Source organism: Xyrauchen texanus, chromosome 26, assembly GCF_025860055.1.
Source record: "Xyrauchen texanus isolate HMW12.3.18 chromosome 26, RBS_HiC_50CHRs, whole genome shotgun sequence".
Classification (NCBI taxonomy): Eukaryota; Metazoa; Chordata; class Actinopteri; order Cypriniformes; family Catostomidae; genus Xyrauchen; species Xyrauchen texanus.
This window is the reverse complement of record NC_068301.1, coordinates 7,461,308-7,478,506: the sequence shown is the minus strand read 5'-3', so window position 1 is coordinate 7,478,506 and position 17,199 is coordinate 7,461,308. Positions and strand designations below refer to the sequence as shown.

Below are 17,199 nucleotides of genomic sequence, written 5' to 3'. Positions count from 1 at the left end.
AGAATAAAACATTTATGTTACATATTGTGTCTATTATTATTTCTGGATTGTGCATTTAAATTCACAGGGGTTTTAGATAGTGTGTTGTTTTTATGCTTATAACAGATAAGATGATGGTTTTTATTTGGTCAATAAATATCACCAGCTGATACATTGGAGCATCCCTACTATTGACAAAATGGTCAGTAGATTTTGGAACTGACAGAAGTGAAAGCTAACATTGGGTTAATAGGCAAGGCAGACACGTTATAAAACGTATAAAAAGCGACTCAATCTCAAAATGCCCAAATATCGGTCAAATAATCGGCCTGGTCGATATATTGGTGTATCACTACTTCAGACTAGGGCTGGGCCATAAAACAATCAAAAAATGTATCATGGATCATTTTTATATATATATATATATATATATATATATATATATATATATATATATATATATATATTTAGCCAGTTCTACATCTACATGATCAGGTGTGTATTGCTAAAATCGCAAGCAGTTCCACAAAGTTATACACAAAACTAGCTGGATCAGACATAAAATCAGCTTGTTAGGCAGTATTAGCTGGCTAGCGTCTACCTAGCCCTGCTGTCATTTAAACAAGTAATGAGGTTAGATAGTTGGATTTCATGCAAGACTGGAGTGTCAGTGTTCTGCCATTGCCAGCGAAGAGTCTGGATATCAGTTCCATTGAGCACGTCTGGGACATGTTGGATCGGAGGGTGAGGTCTAGGACCATTCCCCCCAGAAATATCCGGGAACTTGCAAGCACCTTGGTGGAAGAGTGGGGTAACATCTCACAGCAAGAACTTGCAAATATGGTGCAGTCCATGAGGAGGAGATGCACTGCAGTACTTAATGCAGCTGGTGGCCACACCAGATACTGATGGTTACTTTTTAATTTGACCCCCGAGCTGTGAGTCATATTGGCACAAAATCTTCTGGTTAAAGACCAGCTTCACTTTGTACACCATGTCAGACAAATCCTCATTGTTATACTCGCATTCCGCAAAGTTCTGGAACATAAACATCTGAAGGGAGCAGACACAATGGTTATTCTAATATGACTTAATCATAAACTGCAGTCAGTGTAAGGTCCTTTAACTTTCTTTATGGTACTGTTCTTTAATACATCTAGAAATCTGTTAATTTTTCAGCACTGGCATTTTATTTATTTACTTGGAATTGATCACTTCCAAGACATTTTTGGTAAAAAAACAATCACTTCTCAATAATGTAATTTATTTTTTTTTTTACATATATTTCAGTTAGCAGACACTTTAATCCAAAGTGACTCACAAATGAGTAAAAAACAGGCACTTTAACATACAGGAGCCAATAATAGTGCCACAATACAGAATTCCAAGCTTAAAATGAAATGATAGTATTCAACCAGAGTTGAGGAAACTTAAATGGTTTTGTCATGTCGGACTGGCCCTTCAAGTCAGGCCTGCTTTACCTGTGAGATATGGACACCAGTGAGTCTCAGATTTGTATATGGGCTTGTCCTGTTGGTCACTGGTGGCCATATCTCACAGGTCCTCTTCCAGTGCAAGAGTAGTGTGATTTGAGGACCGAGTTTAAAAATGTGTGTCTGATTTACAAAGGAAAAATGGCAGATCTAGTTTGCATTGTGGTTACTTCCTCATAATTTTACCTAAATCAAACCAAAACCAGACATGGTACAAGGAACAAACATTGCACAACATGCCCGTGAACACTGAACACTTTCAGTTTTCTATATGACTTGGAGGAAAAAACATTTAGTCTTGAACCAATCACAAAAATAATGGAGCATTTACATCGAAACAACTAAAATACAGAATAGTTTAACAACCCAATTGTTTGAAACACAATCATTGTTGTGTAAACTACCAAAAACAATGGGATTTTTGGAGCGTCAAAGGTCTGGTCACCATTCACTTGCATTGACCAACAAAGTGGAGATATTCTCCTAAAAATCTTTGTTTTCTGCAGAAGAAAGTCATATACATCTGGGATGGCACGAGGGTGAGTAAATGAGAGAATTTCTTATTTTTTGGTTGAACTTTCCCTTTAATTTGCATTGTGACATATAGCACTATGGCATATAATGTTGACAACCTGGCATGACAATGCCATTGTTACCCAGAGTATGGCCGATTTCAGAATGGCATACTACCAATACTACTTTTACTTCTGCAACATCTATCTATGGCAAAATAACAATAGTATGGGTAGTATGCCATTTCAAACTCAAGCTTTTATCTGGGCAGAAAAAATAAATACTGCCACCTAGTAGCCTTTACTGTGTAAGACACATTTGAAACAAATTGTGTTCAAGGACAGTTTATAAGCATTTTTACAGTTGAATATAAAAGATATCCTTAGTTTTAATACTTTTGTTGTATTTAGACTACTAAACATTCACTATTTAAATACCTTTCATACCAGTTGATATGACGATGCATACATACATACAGCATTTTACTGTATAGAAATATGCCAAGAAGAAAATCAAACACAAGGCTGATTAAGGACATCTCACCTGGTTTATTAGCGTGGACCTTCTCAAATGAGAATCATGGGCGCATGACTCGTCTGTTAAGAGGTGTGTATATACTTTTCTCCTGTTGCTGTTATCTTTAAAAAACAAAACTATAATGAGCTGTGGAAACAACCAGCCACGACACTAAAGAGAAGATCTAAACACAGCAGGATACAGAAATTGATAGATGCAAGCTGCAAGGCTGTGAAAATGTTACATATGTACAAATTATGGAAGAAAAAAAATTCAGGTGATCTTTATGTTGTGTAACGGCATGTTCTATGATGTTTCTGTATATTATAGAAAATATATATTCAATATTTATAATCTTCGATGTACTGAATATGAGAGGTGTTGGGTCATTTAGTTAACCCCATAGATTTTGCATTAATTTTCTGGGCAAATAATCATTAATATACACACATAACAAATAAAATAACCAGACTAAAACTCAAAAACCAAGATTTACAAAACAGTATTCATATTCACACCTAATTAACGCAGCTCTGTACCTCTGGTAGTGCATCCAAAAAAAGCTTGTGACTGAAACCACATGGTAAGTGTAAAATTTAATTTATGTGTCCAGAGAAATTAAGGCTCATATTGCCCAGATTATTTTAAAGAGCATTCATCAGTATTCTTGTATTAAAACTATTGGAATTTTCAAAACCTATTAATTTGACCACATTGTTTCTTTTTGAAATAAAGCAGGCTGGATGGAGAAGTGATAGGATTCAAGTTAAGACGCCACTAAAGACAATGGGTTGCCCATTGAACAGAGATGGGTGCTGGGAGTTCTCTTATCTGCTGGGTCAACAGATGCCATTTGAATAAGTGGAGCTCTGTTTTCACTAAAGCTTGGAAGGTTCATTCAATTTGCAGAACCAAGCTGCAAAACATACATGTGTGTAAAATGCACCCAAAGTGGTTTTCCAACTGCTGGATTCAATGTCACACAGATCATACACTCGCTCATGCAAACAAAAGTGACAGTAGTTTATCCAAGCCTGTTGTTTTCTTGAGGACAAACAACTAATAGGTCAAACAAAAATAGGGAGAACAAAAAAATTCACAAATGTTACTTCCCTACCAGGGAATTCCTTAAAATTCTTCTTTATAAAAGAAAAAATAGATATTTATATAGCTTTGTACATGTATATACACAAAGAATGGCCTAAAAGAAATGAGTCCTAAATTAGACAATGACGCCCTGGACTGCTTTACCATCAGCTCCTTCCTACATGTCTCTGTACAATATTTCCCAGACATTCTTGCATTTTCTCTCTAACTCTCCAACTGCTCCCATACATCTAAAAGAAAAAGCCTACTCTTGCTTTTCATTCATTTCTGTTATTTTAGAGCAGGGTTTCCATTCTGGTCTGGGATGGAGTGTTTTAATGTGATATCTCCATGTCCGTTCTTTAAATTGCTCAGCCCGAGTCTGAATCACTGGTATCAGAGGATGAGGAAGATGATGAAGAGGAGTCTGAGCTGGAGCTGCTGGCGCTGAGGCGAGAGGCCATGGCATGGTGGGCTTCCACCGTGGTGGGCTTCTCCACTGTGAGAGAAAAAGAGAAAAGTAAATACAGCTTGCCTTCCATCAACCTGATCTTCAACTCGATCCTGATCTGCATTGAGTTAATGTGTGAACATGCAAGTCCATACCTTTGTTTTTCTGGGGTTTCTTGGCAGAGTTGAGTTGACCGCTGACATCCTGTAATCTTCTCTCAAGTTCTCTCTTTTTCTCCAAAGCCAACTCCTCACGAGATTTACCTGCCACAGCTTTGGTTGCCACTAGAAAACACAAGAGGCATATTTATATTAGGAATTGGTCTGGATGGTCAATAAGGTGACATTATAAAATAAAGTTTTTATATATATATATATATATATATATATATATATATATATATATATATATATATATATATATATATATATTGTCAGTGGCAGTAAAGAATTTCAGTTTCAATTGCAACATCTTGGAGAAGCTTTTAGCATGCTGACAATAAACTAATACACCGTGTCTACACTAGAAATTACAATCACCCCATTATAATCAAAATAAGTTTAGTTATTTAGCCGAAATTTGTACAATACCCTATTAAAGCACTGCACTTAGCATCCATAAAGCTCTAAACACCACAGTAGGCATGCAAATTTTGACAAATTCTTTTAACTGGATAACCGCCAACAGTAACTGGTTATCAGATAAGCCATGAATCAAACAATTGACCAAACAGGGATGATAAAGGTCTATACTGGCTAAAACAAAACAGGCTCACATGAAAGAGGTGCATATTTAGTCATAGTTATTACATCAACATTTGAATGAACAACAGTACATTTCCTATTGTAACAAACAAATTTTTAATGGATCAATTGCATGCCAAATTAACCTATGAGGCAATAACTTCTGTGGGTAGGTTAAGACTGTTTTTAAACTGCCAAAATGTGCTGCTGGGCAATCTTAATCATGAATATTAAGAATCAACATATTTCACACACACACACACACACACACACACACACAAAACCACTCTGAAGGCACTGACGTTCCGCCACGCATCGCACACCCGTCTACCGTGCAACATAAGTGAAATGCAGGACTGTAAACATTCTCTTAGATGTCGAGGCTTGGAGATATTTTTTCACACCCTACCCCATTGTACTCATGCTACTATTAAACTTTAAAATCCTATTTTACAATTTGAATATGTCATCTTCACGGATGACATTGTCTCCCATACTTCCTTGTCTTTTAGACTGAGGAAGACTGGTTTATACGGTAACAGCACCATTGTGTGTACATAACATGCCCTACGTATTAAACCCATTAAAAGGTTGTTTCTTGAATTAACCTTGCAGTGAATTTGTAACTGATGGTATTGGTACAAATTGTTAATGCTGGTTAATTGGTTAACCGTCTGAAGACCACCGTGTACTTTTTTCCCCAGTGCTGCGAATTTCATCATAGGCTCAGTAGGAGTGGACTTGTCTGCCTGCATACGCCTGCGCGTGCCTGGAGTTGACTGTACTGAATAGTGTCTAAAAGCAGTTGAAGTGTGCATCCGTTGAACACATTCATATGGCTTGCAGTCAAAAAGAGTATACTTTGAAAGGCTAGATCACTCAACCGTGCACAAGACGTAACAGTACTTCCTTAAGCCTGTATAGTTGATTAGTTGTTCAGATATCCAACTTACTAGTTGAATTTTCATCCATAACTTCTATATCAAATGTCTAACTTCTAAATTCATATTTTAACTGAACTGCTGTAGTTATATGGCACAACCAGTCAAAATAGGCAATAATATTAAAGATTAATCAAAAGACACGATGTTAACATTTTAAATGTAAATGGTTTAAGAGAGTAGGTAAATAATGTTAACAAAAAAGGCATATGAACTATCATATACATTGTTTATTTGAATATAACCCTATTAGAGCACTAGATTAGAGCACGCCAAATGAACTGGGCTTGCTCTCTCTGCAAACTACATCAATAGGTGCAAAGGGTAAATAATCAAGTCACATGGGGGATGACTCTTGCTGGCGTATCCTTAAGAGTGTAGAGTGAAAGAAGTGTTGTTTCTTCACAGTCAGGGTAAAGGGCAAATTACTGGCTATCTGTGGAGTATACTGAATAAAACCAGGACAGGTGGGGCTACACTTTGCTTTATGGGTTTAAACTCATGTAAATAGTTTCATGTTACTCATTTAAAGTTTCATGTTACTGCTAGCTCCTCAAGAACAAACCTCCAAGTTGCTGACTTTTTTTTTCTTTTTTTACAAAGCAAATGCTCAAATAGACAAAAAAAAAAATGGGCTTATACCAAATGGTTTCCGTGGTTTCTTCCGTAAACACATCATAACGTAGCGCTCCAGTTCCCGCAGTGTGGATGGTTTAAGAGTCTCAAAGTCGATCTCAATCTCCTCCGGGTTGGTGTCACGTAGCGAGGGCTCTCGTGCTTGGATGATGTGGACCACACGGCCCAGTTTCTCGCCTGGCAGCTTGTTAATGTCCAGACTGAGCTGCCGTTTTTCATCGTAGCTCATGGGGCTGGTCTCCTCCTCTTCCTCAGAGTCATAGTGGGGAGTAAGGCCACCGTAGCTCATGGGATAAGAATTGATGGAGGCAGTTTGAGCTTTCTTTGAAGATCTGAGAGAAATGTGAGAGAATTTAGATACATATACTGCAAACCAATGGTTTAGTTTCATTTTTATTTGGTCAAAATTAAGTAAACATTGCACCATGGCAATCAGCATCTAAAGTCCATTTTGTTTAACACATTTTACCATCATTTAACCCATTCTACAGAATGCATGCATGTGAAGACTTACTTGCTCTTGTTGCTCTTCTTATTGGAGCCCTTTTTGCCCTGAGTGGAGCTTGCTGATTTGCTGTTGCTCCGCTTCTTTGGTGTCTTGGTGAGTTTTGGCGTTTTTGGTGGTCGAATGACCACCTCATCCTCCATCATACTCCTCCCTCGCTTATGTTTCTCTGGCTTCTTCTTTTTCTTTTTATCTTTCTTCTTCTTGGGCTTGACAATGGGTGTGGAGGACAGCACAGCCAGCTGCTCGTGCACCGCCCTCAACTGCAGACAAGCAAATCAATGAGTTTCAAGATGCTTGTAAACCCATGTCCACCGCTACTCTCCGTAAAAGTACAAATAGGCATCTCTCTGTGAGCCAAAGAGCCGGATTGGAAAGGTTTAGTTGCTACCTGAGTACACACCTGTTCCTGAAGCTGGGCCAGGCGATGCGCTCTCTCCTCCTCACTGTCGGAGCTTGGGCTGCTCTCGCTCTCACTCTCGCTGCTCACATCATTCTCTGATGACGAGGAGGAAGAGGAGGAGGAAGAGGAGGAGTGACCGCCTAGGCCACCGCCCAGGGACGCAGGTGGGAGGGAGTCCAGAGGCTCATCGGGCATCTTGGCGAAGCTGAACTCAAAGACATCCTGAAATATATAGAGAAAATACTTTATTATAAACTTTTTATGAGTTTTTTTTTTTTTTTTTAAATATATTTAGGCTATAGGCCTTCGTCAGGGTAAACTCCATATTACATTCTTTGCAATTGAAAATTAGCCTGTGAAAGATAGGACCATTAAATACCATTGTGTTGATTGATTGACTGATGGAACATTGAAAATGCACCATGCCAAAAAATAATTAAAATAAATAAATATGAACACTCTTCCAGTGGACAAAATTCAGGCTTGTTTTTCCTTTTTTTTACTAAAGTGGAGATGTTCAGAAAAGGGAAATTGCCTGCACCTGTAATTTTCGGGCCATGGCCACCACATCATGATCTGGGGGATTGTACTTGTAACAGTTTGAGAACATTAGCCTGATGTCCGCAGCAAACTGTAGTGCATCTCTGTATTCCCGATGCTCCACTTTCCTCTGCAGATAGAGAAAGACAGATTATGACTGGCTATCGTGCACATGGTTACATTTTTATTTAAACATTGAAGTTCATTTATGAAAGTCAGTGGCCATCTCAGGCACAAGATGGTCACTGACCAATATGTGTATGTGACCAATAGATACATAAGTACAGGTCCAATCTTTTTCAAAGTTTGTCTAGATTTCAAATCCACAATAAAATTTTATAAATAGCACCATGGTCAGCGCATAGCCTAGTGGGCAGAGCTCATGACGTGAGGTGCTGATGCATCGCGGGTGACCAGAGATCGAGTCCTGGCTCGTGAGGTCCTTTCGATCCCATTCCCACTCTTCTCCCCTATTATTTCCTGTCCCTCTCCACTAACTGTCATTAAAAATCCTACAAAATGCCCAAAAAATAGATAAATGGCACCATAAGTGTTGCTTCTTTAGCTAAAATCACACACACACACTTTTTTTATACCGATCCATCTAATGCACATGTGCATTTGAAAATAAAATAATAAAACGGGTGAAGCCTCAAAAAGATGATTTGCTCTAACTGTAAGGCCTTTTATTCCTACTGCTGCCATATTAAGTGTCTTGAGTTCTCCCATTCATTTTTTTATTTTCAAGCACCTTTCATTATACTGTCCCTAGCTTGATGCAGGAACAAACATTTAATCTAATGTCTACATCCTTGTAAGAAGTCATGCTTTGTGGTAAAACAAGCCGCTTTGACACACCTTTATTGTACTAAGATCCATGGGATACTTGATAATATCGTGATAGTCGTGCAGTCCCAGTGTCGAAGCGTCCACTGGCTTGTAGAAGGGCCAGGCATAGGCTGCATGCTTCTTTGACAGCAGCTCCTTCAGAATCCCACTGCAGTATTTCAGCTGCTGACTAAGTTTCCCACGTCGCACCGGTTGATGTTGATGCTGAGAGTCAGGCAAGTCTTTCCGAGGTGGCTTGATGGGCCTGCCACTGCCTCCACGTCTTGCCGGAACTTTGTCTCCAACCAGGCCTCCAACATGGCCCAGGCCAAGCGACAAGCTCTGATTGGGGTCCACCCCCAAAGCAGAAAGAGTGAGCGGGCAGTCACTACTGCCAATACCAAGATTAATGCCACCCATGCCCAAGGTGAGGGGCAGACCAGTGGCGGTGGGGGTGGTGGTGTCTGCCTTGCGCTTGACACCTTTTTTCTAAGGAAAGGATGGAGAGAAAATAGAGTTGTGCCACTTGTGCAGCTAAATTGCATTTGACATGCTCCGTTTCAAATGTAGTTAAACATTTAAGGGTTTGGCACAGACAAAAACAAATAATTAAGTTTAGCTGATATATTCAAATGAATAAACTAGAGTAACAGTGAACAGTCTCCTTGGGGCTAAAATTATGCTCTAACAAGCTGGTAGACTAGCAGTTAGCTAGCTGACAGTTTGCTCGGCAAAACCATTTTTGGAAAAGTTTAAATGTATAAAATGTATTTAAATTGATCACTTAAGCAACACTGCTACAGCAAACATATGCACACAGCCACGTCTAATGATGTTTTAGCACGTATTAAGATGCTGTAAAAATATTTGAGTGCAAGAACATGTCTTATTTAAAAACCAGACTAATTAAAACAGGGCTTCGTAAAGACAGATTATTAGTCTAGTCAAACCTAGTTTGACTAGTTGATTTAGAAAATATGTCATTTTGCACATCCCTAATTTCTTTCCCTCATTGGAAAAGAGATGTTACTTACCTTAGCAGTAGGTTGGGTAGGAGGCAGGCCCAGCAGCGTGGGGGTGCTGTGTGGAGTGGTAGGCAAAGTCTTGGCTAGAATTGTCTGGGGTGGGGTAGAGAGAAGAGAGTCTGGGGTGTCTGGAGTGGGAGGGGAGTAGATTGACTGGGATACAGAAGATATAGCGGGGACCTGATGAGCTGTTGTGATTCCACCTGGGACTAAAGAAATTCATAAACAGTTCAAAGTCAGTCAAACTCTTCATCCGTGTACTGAGCTTCCTCTGTTTTTCCAACCTATTCTTACCTAATTTGCGGCCTATTTTGGGTTTGCCTGGTTTGCCCCTTGGAGCAGCTGTGGGGATTTCTTCTTCCTCTTGGGGCATCTGTGCCACCTTCTGTAGGAAAGCCTTCTCCAGAGACTGAGCCATCAGGACAATGTCATCTGTTGGCTTTAAAAAAAACATCCCACATATTTTCAGACCACATGGCAAACTAAAGATATAACAGAAGCACATCATTGCATCATAATAGGCCTGAAGACCTGATCAACTTTGGGAAACCACAAAACAAATCCAAGCTCTGAAGAAAAATTAAAAAATAAATAAAAAGGCTGGGCGAATAAACCAGACTGACCTTGTTGTAGATGTAGCAGTTGGTGAACATGGTGTTGAAATCCTGCATGCACTCGCTTGCACTACTGTAATAATTGTTCTCCAGTCTTCTCTTGATGGTGCCCATGTCCATTGGCTGCTTAATGATTTTATAGTAGTCCTAAATGACATAAGAGTCTTTAATAGGTTGGAAAAGATTACATTACTTGTGGTGTAACATGCCAGAATAAAGCAGTTGGAAATATTTAAATGGCATTTTTGTTTTTGTTTTAAAAGGCGAAACAACACCAAGCAGACTGGCAAGTTTTAAATACAACCCTATGTCTTTTATATGTTAGACAAGCTGGTGGGCCCATCCTAAATTCAAGAAATTGGTTGATTCATTGTTGTGTCAGGCCAAATCAAGAATCAAACAAACAGATTGGGATTCCGTTTGGCACTGCTAGGGGCACAGAAATGACAAAGAACAACAAACTCACTGGAAGGTTAAGCTTGGCAGCATCCACCGGCTCATGGAAGGGCCATGCAAAGTGATGCCTCCATAATGTCTTCTGTAAAGCCTTCTGGAGGAACTGCAACTGGTTGGTCATGCGGCCCTGACGATTGGGGTCCTGCACAGGGGGTTGGGAGGGTCCACACTGAGGTGCTTGGGGCAGAGCAGGCCCTTCAAAACCTTCGTACAGCAGCGACGGCTTGCGGATGCGCTTGCCAGGGCCGGAGATGGTGTGCTCCATCATTGTGACCCCAAGCATGCCGTCGCCCCCGCCCAAAGAGCTATACAAAAAAAAAAAGAAGATGGGTGAGGGAAATAAGTGTAGAGAGAATATTTGAAGACTGAAGGAGAGGCATTAAAATATATGGTCTGATAAAAAATAAAGCTTTATAAAAATGCACTATGGGGGAATTTTACATCAAGACATAACAAGGTGTAATCATTAACTATAACAAAATCAATAAATAAAATTACATTAACTGAAATAAAAACTTAGTTAATCGATTTCAAAAGTGACCAAAAATGTATTTGAAAAGTTTTTGTTACACAGTATACAGTTTGAAACCTTACACCACCACAAGAAAACGATAAAACCAGGCAGCAAGACATTCTACAGCATTAAACATATTCAAAAGATATCAGTTAATGTATAAAATTCTCCAGCCCTAAAATATGAATCAAAATCTAAAATACTGAAAAACTAAAATGGAAACAAAACATACTAATGTACAAAATTCAAATGAATGACCCTGTCACAAGGAAGAACTTTTCTTATGACTAAACAAGAACAACTTATCGCATGCTAGGATGAAATATAAAAAGTCACCGTAGTCATAGTTGACAAGTTATGACTCTATTCAGTGTTTTGCTCTTATGCACCAAATATGCACATAGTAAGACACAACTGCCCGATCAGCAGTTCATCTGCCTAAAACATGGACATTCCAAACTGAAAATAAAATAATCCAACATAATGCAAAAATCCAACTGGAAACTTGGGGTGTGGCTTCAAGCAGACCCATTAACCCAGATTGGCATAATAATGTCTTTGGAAGGCACTTCAAGGGGAGAACAATCATGATAACCATGCTGTAAGGTGGTTCCAAATAGAAAAAAAATTCATAAAATAACTTCAAATTGGCTGCACGATTATGACAATCGTAATATTTTAATAAATATTAAAATAATTAATGTGTGTGGGGCAGTTGCATGCAATATTCTTAATGCAGGCTGTGCATCAAAACAACTTGAGAACTGTGTTCCTGAATTGCTTTAATATTTTCATTGCATAAAAAAACAAAGCATTATTCACATTTTGATTTAACTGTACACATTAAACACATCAGATTTGCCTTTGCATCCAAGCACACAACAGCCCAAATATATATTGTAAATATAACATTTTGGTGCATTGGGAGCACACCTAAATGGAATGCTGTAATCTCAATGACTTTTTAGTTTTTTCATTAAATGTGCAGCCAATGAGTAGGGCTGGGTATTGATACAGATTTCCAGATTCGATTTAATTGCATAAGTTGTACTATTGACATTTATTTGTTCACAACGTGCTAAAAAAACGCTAATGTCTCTTTAAGGAAACCCGGCATTTCTGAGTATTTAAATTAGGGCACGTTAGAGACTCGATTGGATTTCTCTCATCTGTGCTGTGCCTGGGTAGAATTAAATGTTTGTTTTATTTCAACCGAAATGGTATTGAAAAGAGATATTATTAGTTGACAAATGGATTGCATGAAAGGATTCACACGCAGTGAAAGGATTTAGCTGATGAATACTCCACCACTGTACTACACAATTACTGGTGAGTGAAATCTAAACATTTACCTGTCAGTTGCCAAAAATATAAATTTTAGTCGCAAATGCGATTGAGCAACCACTCCACTACAATGATGGTAAATCAAAGTAAAAGATCGATCAACATTATCGTTCAAATGAAAATTGTGATGCATCTGGAAGTCGATATTTTTACCCATCTCTACCAAAGAGGAAACTTTGTTTAGACAAAATAGGTTCAATCTTAAATCAATGAATCTGGCCCTTGGCCTCATGTGTTTAAGTACTCACAAATAAATTAAATCTTGTCATCTGAATACTTGAACGCTCAAGTCATCGTAATAGATTAGGACTCTTTTGTCAGTCAAATATCTTTAAAAAGTTTTATCGAATGTATTCTGTGCACGTACAGAACTTATAGAGATCCTTTGACAACATTGAAACATTATCGAAGTTCTCATAATATATTATTATTAGTGTAGTATGACGCGTTTACTTTGCATTATAGTATAAACCGTTCCTCCTTGACTTACCTTCAGTGGTCTATGCTCAATCGTTTTAAGGGAGTCTTTTCATCTCTTTGTGTACATTTGGACCTCACAGATCATGCAATAGTTTTTAAAAGCATTGCTATATTTACATTACAGTAATATTAGGAGTTAAAACAACTAATATATCCCAAATAAATATATACATATTTGTGGATGTTTACTTTTGCTGTACAACGTTGTTCTCGTCCCTTGCAGCGAGTGTCAGTGAAGAACTACACCAATATGCACAGAGTATCATTTCACAATAGAAACTGTCATGCTGCTTCTGTTGTTTAATTCTGAATGCGTGATGGAGCTACATTGACAACAAAATGCATGTCACATTATAAATCTTTAGTCAAGCAGAAATTATATGTATTGTACGGGTTGTTAAAAATCTATATAAAAAAATCTATATAAACTAGTGCTAAATGATGCAAAGTCACAAACAGTTCACGTTGAAATGTTTTATTTTCATAATGTAAAAATCTGGTATACAAACAATTTTAAAGAAAAATAAAAAATAAAAAAAAAGAGGGAGAGAGAGAAGACCGTATGAATGTCAAGTAAATATTTTCTATAGATTCCCTCCATTTAATGTCGGTTACTACTGCATGATGGCAGGCTTCATGTCACTTGTAACCAAGCAACCAAACCCACATTATGTGCTAAAGCCGCCCTGACCTTATCATGTAGACGCTTTGCGCGGTCAGAACTGCGGCCTTCGACGCGTGTTGACAAAGTGCACGTGGTACAAGACGGAAGATGACATAACATGCGTTTCAGTCTACTCGGCAGAGCCAACACATTTAATAAAACGGATTTGTCGAATCTAGACAACAAGACAGACAAAAATACCCACACATTTATCTATGCCTAATAAACGCACGAGAAATGTAACAGTTCCTGTCGGGTGCGTCCAGCACGTTTTTCGGCTATACTTATATGTACTTTAGAAATCACTTTGGCTTACCATATCGATCCTGACATGCCTTTACATTACACCAGACAGGCAAGTCACTGCCGATCCACAGCGACATGGTAACTTTAACCCTCTTCAGTACAAACACCAGCTACGCATAAAAAAACGCTCACATAATGCAGGACAGCTTTGCGCGCTTTCACACACCGCACAGCATGTCAACAGTCTCTATGGTCATTAAAGAATAATCAGACACGGGCTGACCCTACCATGTTACCGTTAGCAACGCATTCATACAATAAGGTTTAAGTTCAAACAAACACACATGGTGAAAACGGCGACAATGCAATTTGAATACTGATATAAATAAACGGTCTTTCTCCGAGGACGAGAATGCGCCTGCGCAGTGAACGCGGCCAGATGACCGTTAAAATCGTTCATCAGAAACTTCGCAAACTGTCGACTTTGTAAAAAAATGTAAGTGTCTTACACGCGATTGCCATCTGAAAGTCAGTGCAGTTTGAACATTTTGATATTACACTCGATCTTACTGCGGCAGATCGCAATAAAAACAAAATAGTTCTGAAAGATGCAGACTTGTAACAATATCCCAACAACATTTTTCTTCACAGAATAAGTGTAATATTATTTGCTCCAACCGGTACCTGTCAAAGGGCGGGTAAAGGGCCGTCTCCATCGGGATGGATCCGGATTCAGTTTATAAACCGGTTTCGTTCGAATCTCAAAGAGTTTCGCGGCCTTGTTTTTTTTACTTCCTTTATCCTCCAGCTCAGCGCTACACTGAAATGGCGACGTTAAGGCTCCGCCCGAATTTTTATAAACCCAACGAGGATTCCATTGGCTAATGTAACGCTACACTTACACGCCTACGCGTATTATATAGGCCACCCTACCTGCCACTCACATAAGCCACGCCTTCACATCCCTTCTGAGAACAATTTGACGATTCACAACAGTTTATTTCGCCAAAAAACAACAACACTTGAACACTGATTACCGCCACAAAAGTTACGAGACCAACATTTAACAAAACATTCTCAAGTGTTTAAAATATTAACGAGAATATGGCAACGTTTCCAGAAAACTGCGTTCATCAGGGTTTCTGTTACGTCAATGCAAGTCCAACCGACTTCACTGATTGGTCCAACAAAACTCAGGCGCGTTCATCCAGGGCAAGTTGGAAGCACGCCATTGGTCCACCCGGTTAGTCATGAATATCAGACAAATGCAGCTCACACAGGCAGATATCGACTCGCTTCGCTCTCTGTTCCTTTTAGACTGCCTGAAAATCACATGGAACTGCACAAACTATCATTTAAACTTTACAACTTCTAGTACCTTCTAATAATGCGAAGACCCAACAATAAAAACTATTTAAAAAAATACATAAAACAATCCCTTGTCTAACAGAAACAGAATAAATGTTGCGCATTTTTAAAATGTAGTATTCTTAAAACAGCAGTGTTGAAGATGAAATTATGCCAACTCATACCCGATATTAAAGCAGATAAAACCTTGTACTCGACGCCATTCCCTTTGTCGATTCAACATGGCCTACAAGGAGTGTCCTCCATGAAATGACGCAGCAATTTTGGCCCTTAAAGCGACGATCAGCAGTGGTTTAAAAACATAATTTAGCGCTGAAATATGTGCCAAAACAGACAAAAGGACGGAATCAATTATTTGAATAATCTCAATTACACTCAGTATTGACACAAAAGTTCAAAAAGACTATTACCGTTTAGGCCGCAGCCGAGACCTACTTCAGTCAAAATAATCCACATAAACCAAACGATGTTTTTTTTTCTCCAAAACGCCCTTGGATCTATAACAAAAGACTAAACGTTTTCAAATAATACGTGTAACTTTTGTAGAGAATACTACATAGATGAACAGCCTTTCTTTACATAAAATATTAATAATCGAGAATTGATTAATTATGGTCGCCTGGATTTAAATAACCTGACACAAAAAACTGTATTTTTGAGTTCTCAAATTAATAGTTGCACAGGACAATATATTTTTGGAGGGTAAGCCACCCATCCCCCACTGCCAAGGTTACAAATCTGAAACAATGTCATAGATTGTGGGAGACAAAAAAATCGACCGAATTCCATGTTATCTATAAATTAATTACATACGACCGCCTAACTACATCAATGTAATAATGTTTAAGAATAAAAACATTTTGTTTTCTGACAAACAAACAAAATCTAAATGTGTTAACATATACCTCTATCCAGATTAAGTGAATTGAAAATAAAAGGTAAAATCAAAAGATGTCGAATTCCTCATTGTTGGAAAAAAATCCGTATTTTCTTCTTGTCTTCGGCCACGTTTCTTTATTCAACACATTTCCCTCAAACATGTCCGACTTCTTCACCATTCATTGGCGCGAAGTGGGGGGCAGGGCGAAACACGTGACACACTAGTATGTCTTAAAACCGGTTTTAAACAGGAATCCCAGACAATACGTCTTCCCTTTGAAGGATTAAGCACATTTAACGGTCTACCGTTAATAAAGACATGGTGTATATAAATCCATAAGCTGTAAACGAGTAATGTAGTCGATAATGTTGATAAATCCAGAACAAAGAATAGATCACTAACGTTGCCGCTCCAGGATTGGCTGGCAATGATCACGTGTCCTACAAAGCATCGCGCCATCGCAAAATTAAACCTGTTTATTTTCACCGAGATTATCTTCTGGGATAATGCAATCCGATTTTCTCCGCGTGAGCGTTCCAAGTGGTTTGAATATAGGATAAGGATATTTAGGTTAAGTAAAACGCGTGGCATAAAGTTTGCTTGGAGCGCAAGAAATCCACGTAATCAATAGCATTCATCTCCCATGAAAGTAGTTTCTGCGCATGTGCAGTTTCATTTGCCTACCTTCCCCCCTGAACCGCACACAGTTGGTTAGAATCACAATCAGAAATAGCTTTATTGCCAAGTATGATTACACACACCATGACAATTCATTTGTCATGGTGACAGAAGCTTCCAGTGCAAAGAGAATACAAAATATATATACAACATATACATACTGTGTAAACATTTATACGTAAACAGTGAAATAAGAATAAAAAAATAAGATACAACAGATATATAGAGGAAGCTATAGTAGGGCAATAATGTTGTTAAAAAATACAGTTATGTGCAAGGTGATTTAATGTTTTGTG

General features: G+C 38.4%; 1 protein-coding gene across 3 annotated transcripts; it reads right to left on the bottom strand.

Moving 5' to 3' along the window:
- Nucleotides 1-1,182: 1,182 nt before the first annotated feature.
- On the bottom strand, nt 1,183-16,873 carry LOC127619742 (bromodomain-containing protein 2-like). 3 transcript variants are annotated; one of them, XM_052092715.1, is made up of 12 exons: nt 16,251-16,873; nt 10,740-11,034; nt 10,283-10,420; nt 9,954-10,098; nt 9,669-9,868; nt 8,665-9,123; nt 7,808-7,936; nt 7,255-7,488; nt 6,873-7,126; nt 6,365-6,690; nt 4,194-4,322; nt 1,183-4,086 (listed from the first exon to the last, which is right to left on the bottom strand). In XM_052092715.1, the coding sequence occupies exons 2-12, from the start codon at nt 11,010-11,012 to the stop codon at nt 3,959-3,961; spliced, it is 2,415 nt and encodes an 804-aa protein (XP_051948675.1). In that variant the 5' UTR covers nt 11,013-11,034; nt 16,251-16,873; the 3' UTR covers nt 1,183-3,958. The 3 variants fall into 3 exon arrangements, with proteins under 3 accessions (XP_051948675.1, XP_051948673.1, XP_051948674.1); XM_052092713.1 differs by having other exon boundaries at nt 1,184-4,086; nt 14,662-16,873; XM_052092714.1 differs by having other exon boundaries at nt 1,185-4,086; nt 7,267-7,488; nt 14,662-16,873.
- Between the last annotated feature and the right edge of the window lie 326 nt (nt 16,874-17,199).

What these genes read in the sequence shown, in the direction of transcription:
- LOC127619742 (XM_052092713.1), bottom strand. Translation starts at nt 14,693, where the DNA reads ATGGAGACGGCCCTTTACCCGCCCTTTGACAG. An exon ending in AGGAACAGGTGTGTACTCAG is followed by an intron (nt 7,127 to 7,254) that starts GTAGCAACTAAA and finishes GCTTGTCTGCAG; the next exon opens with TTGAGGGCGGTGCACGAGCA. An exon ending in GAAACCACGGAAACCATTTG is followed by an intron (nt 4,323 to 6,364) that starts GTATAAGCCCAT and finishes TGTGTTTTCTAG; the next exon opens with TGGCAACCAAAGCTGTGGCA.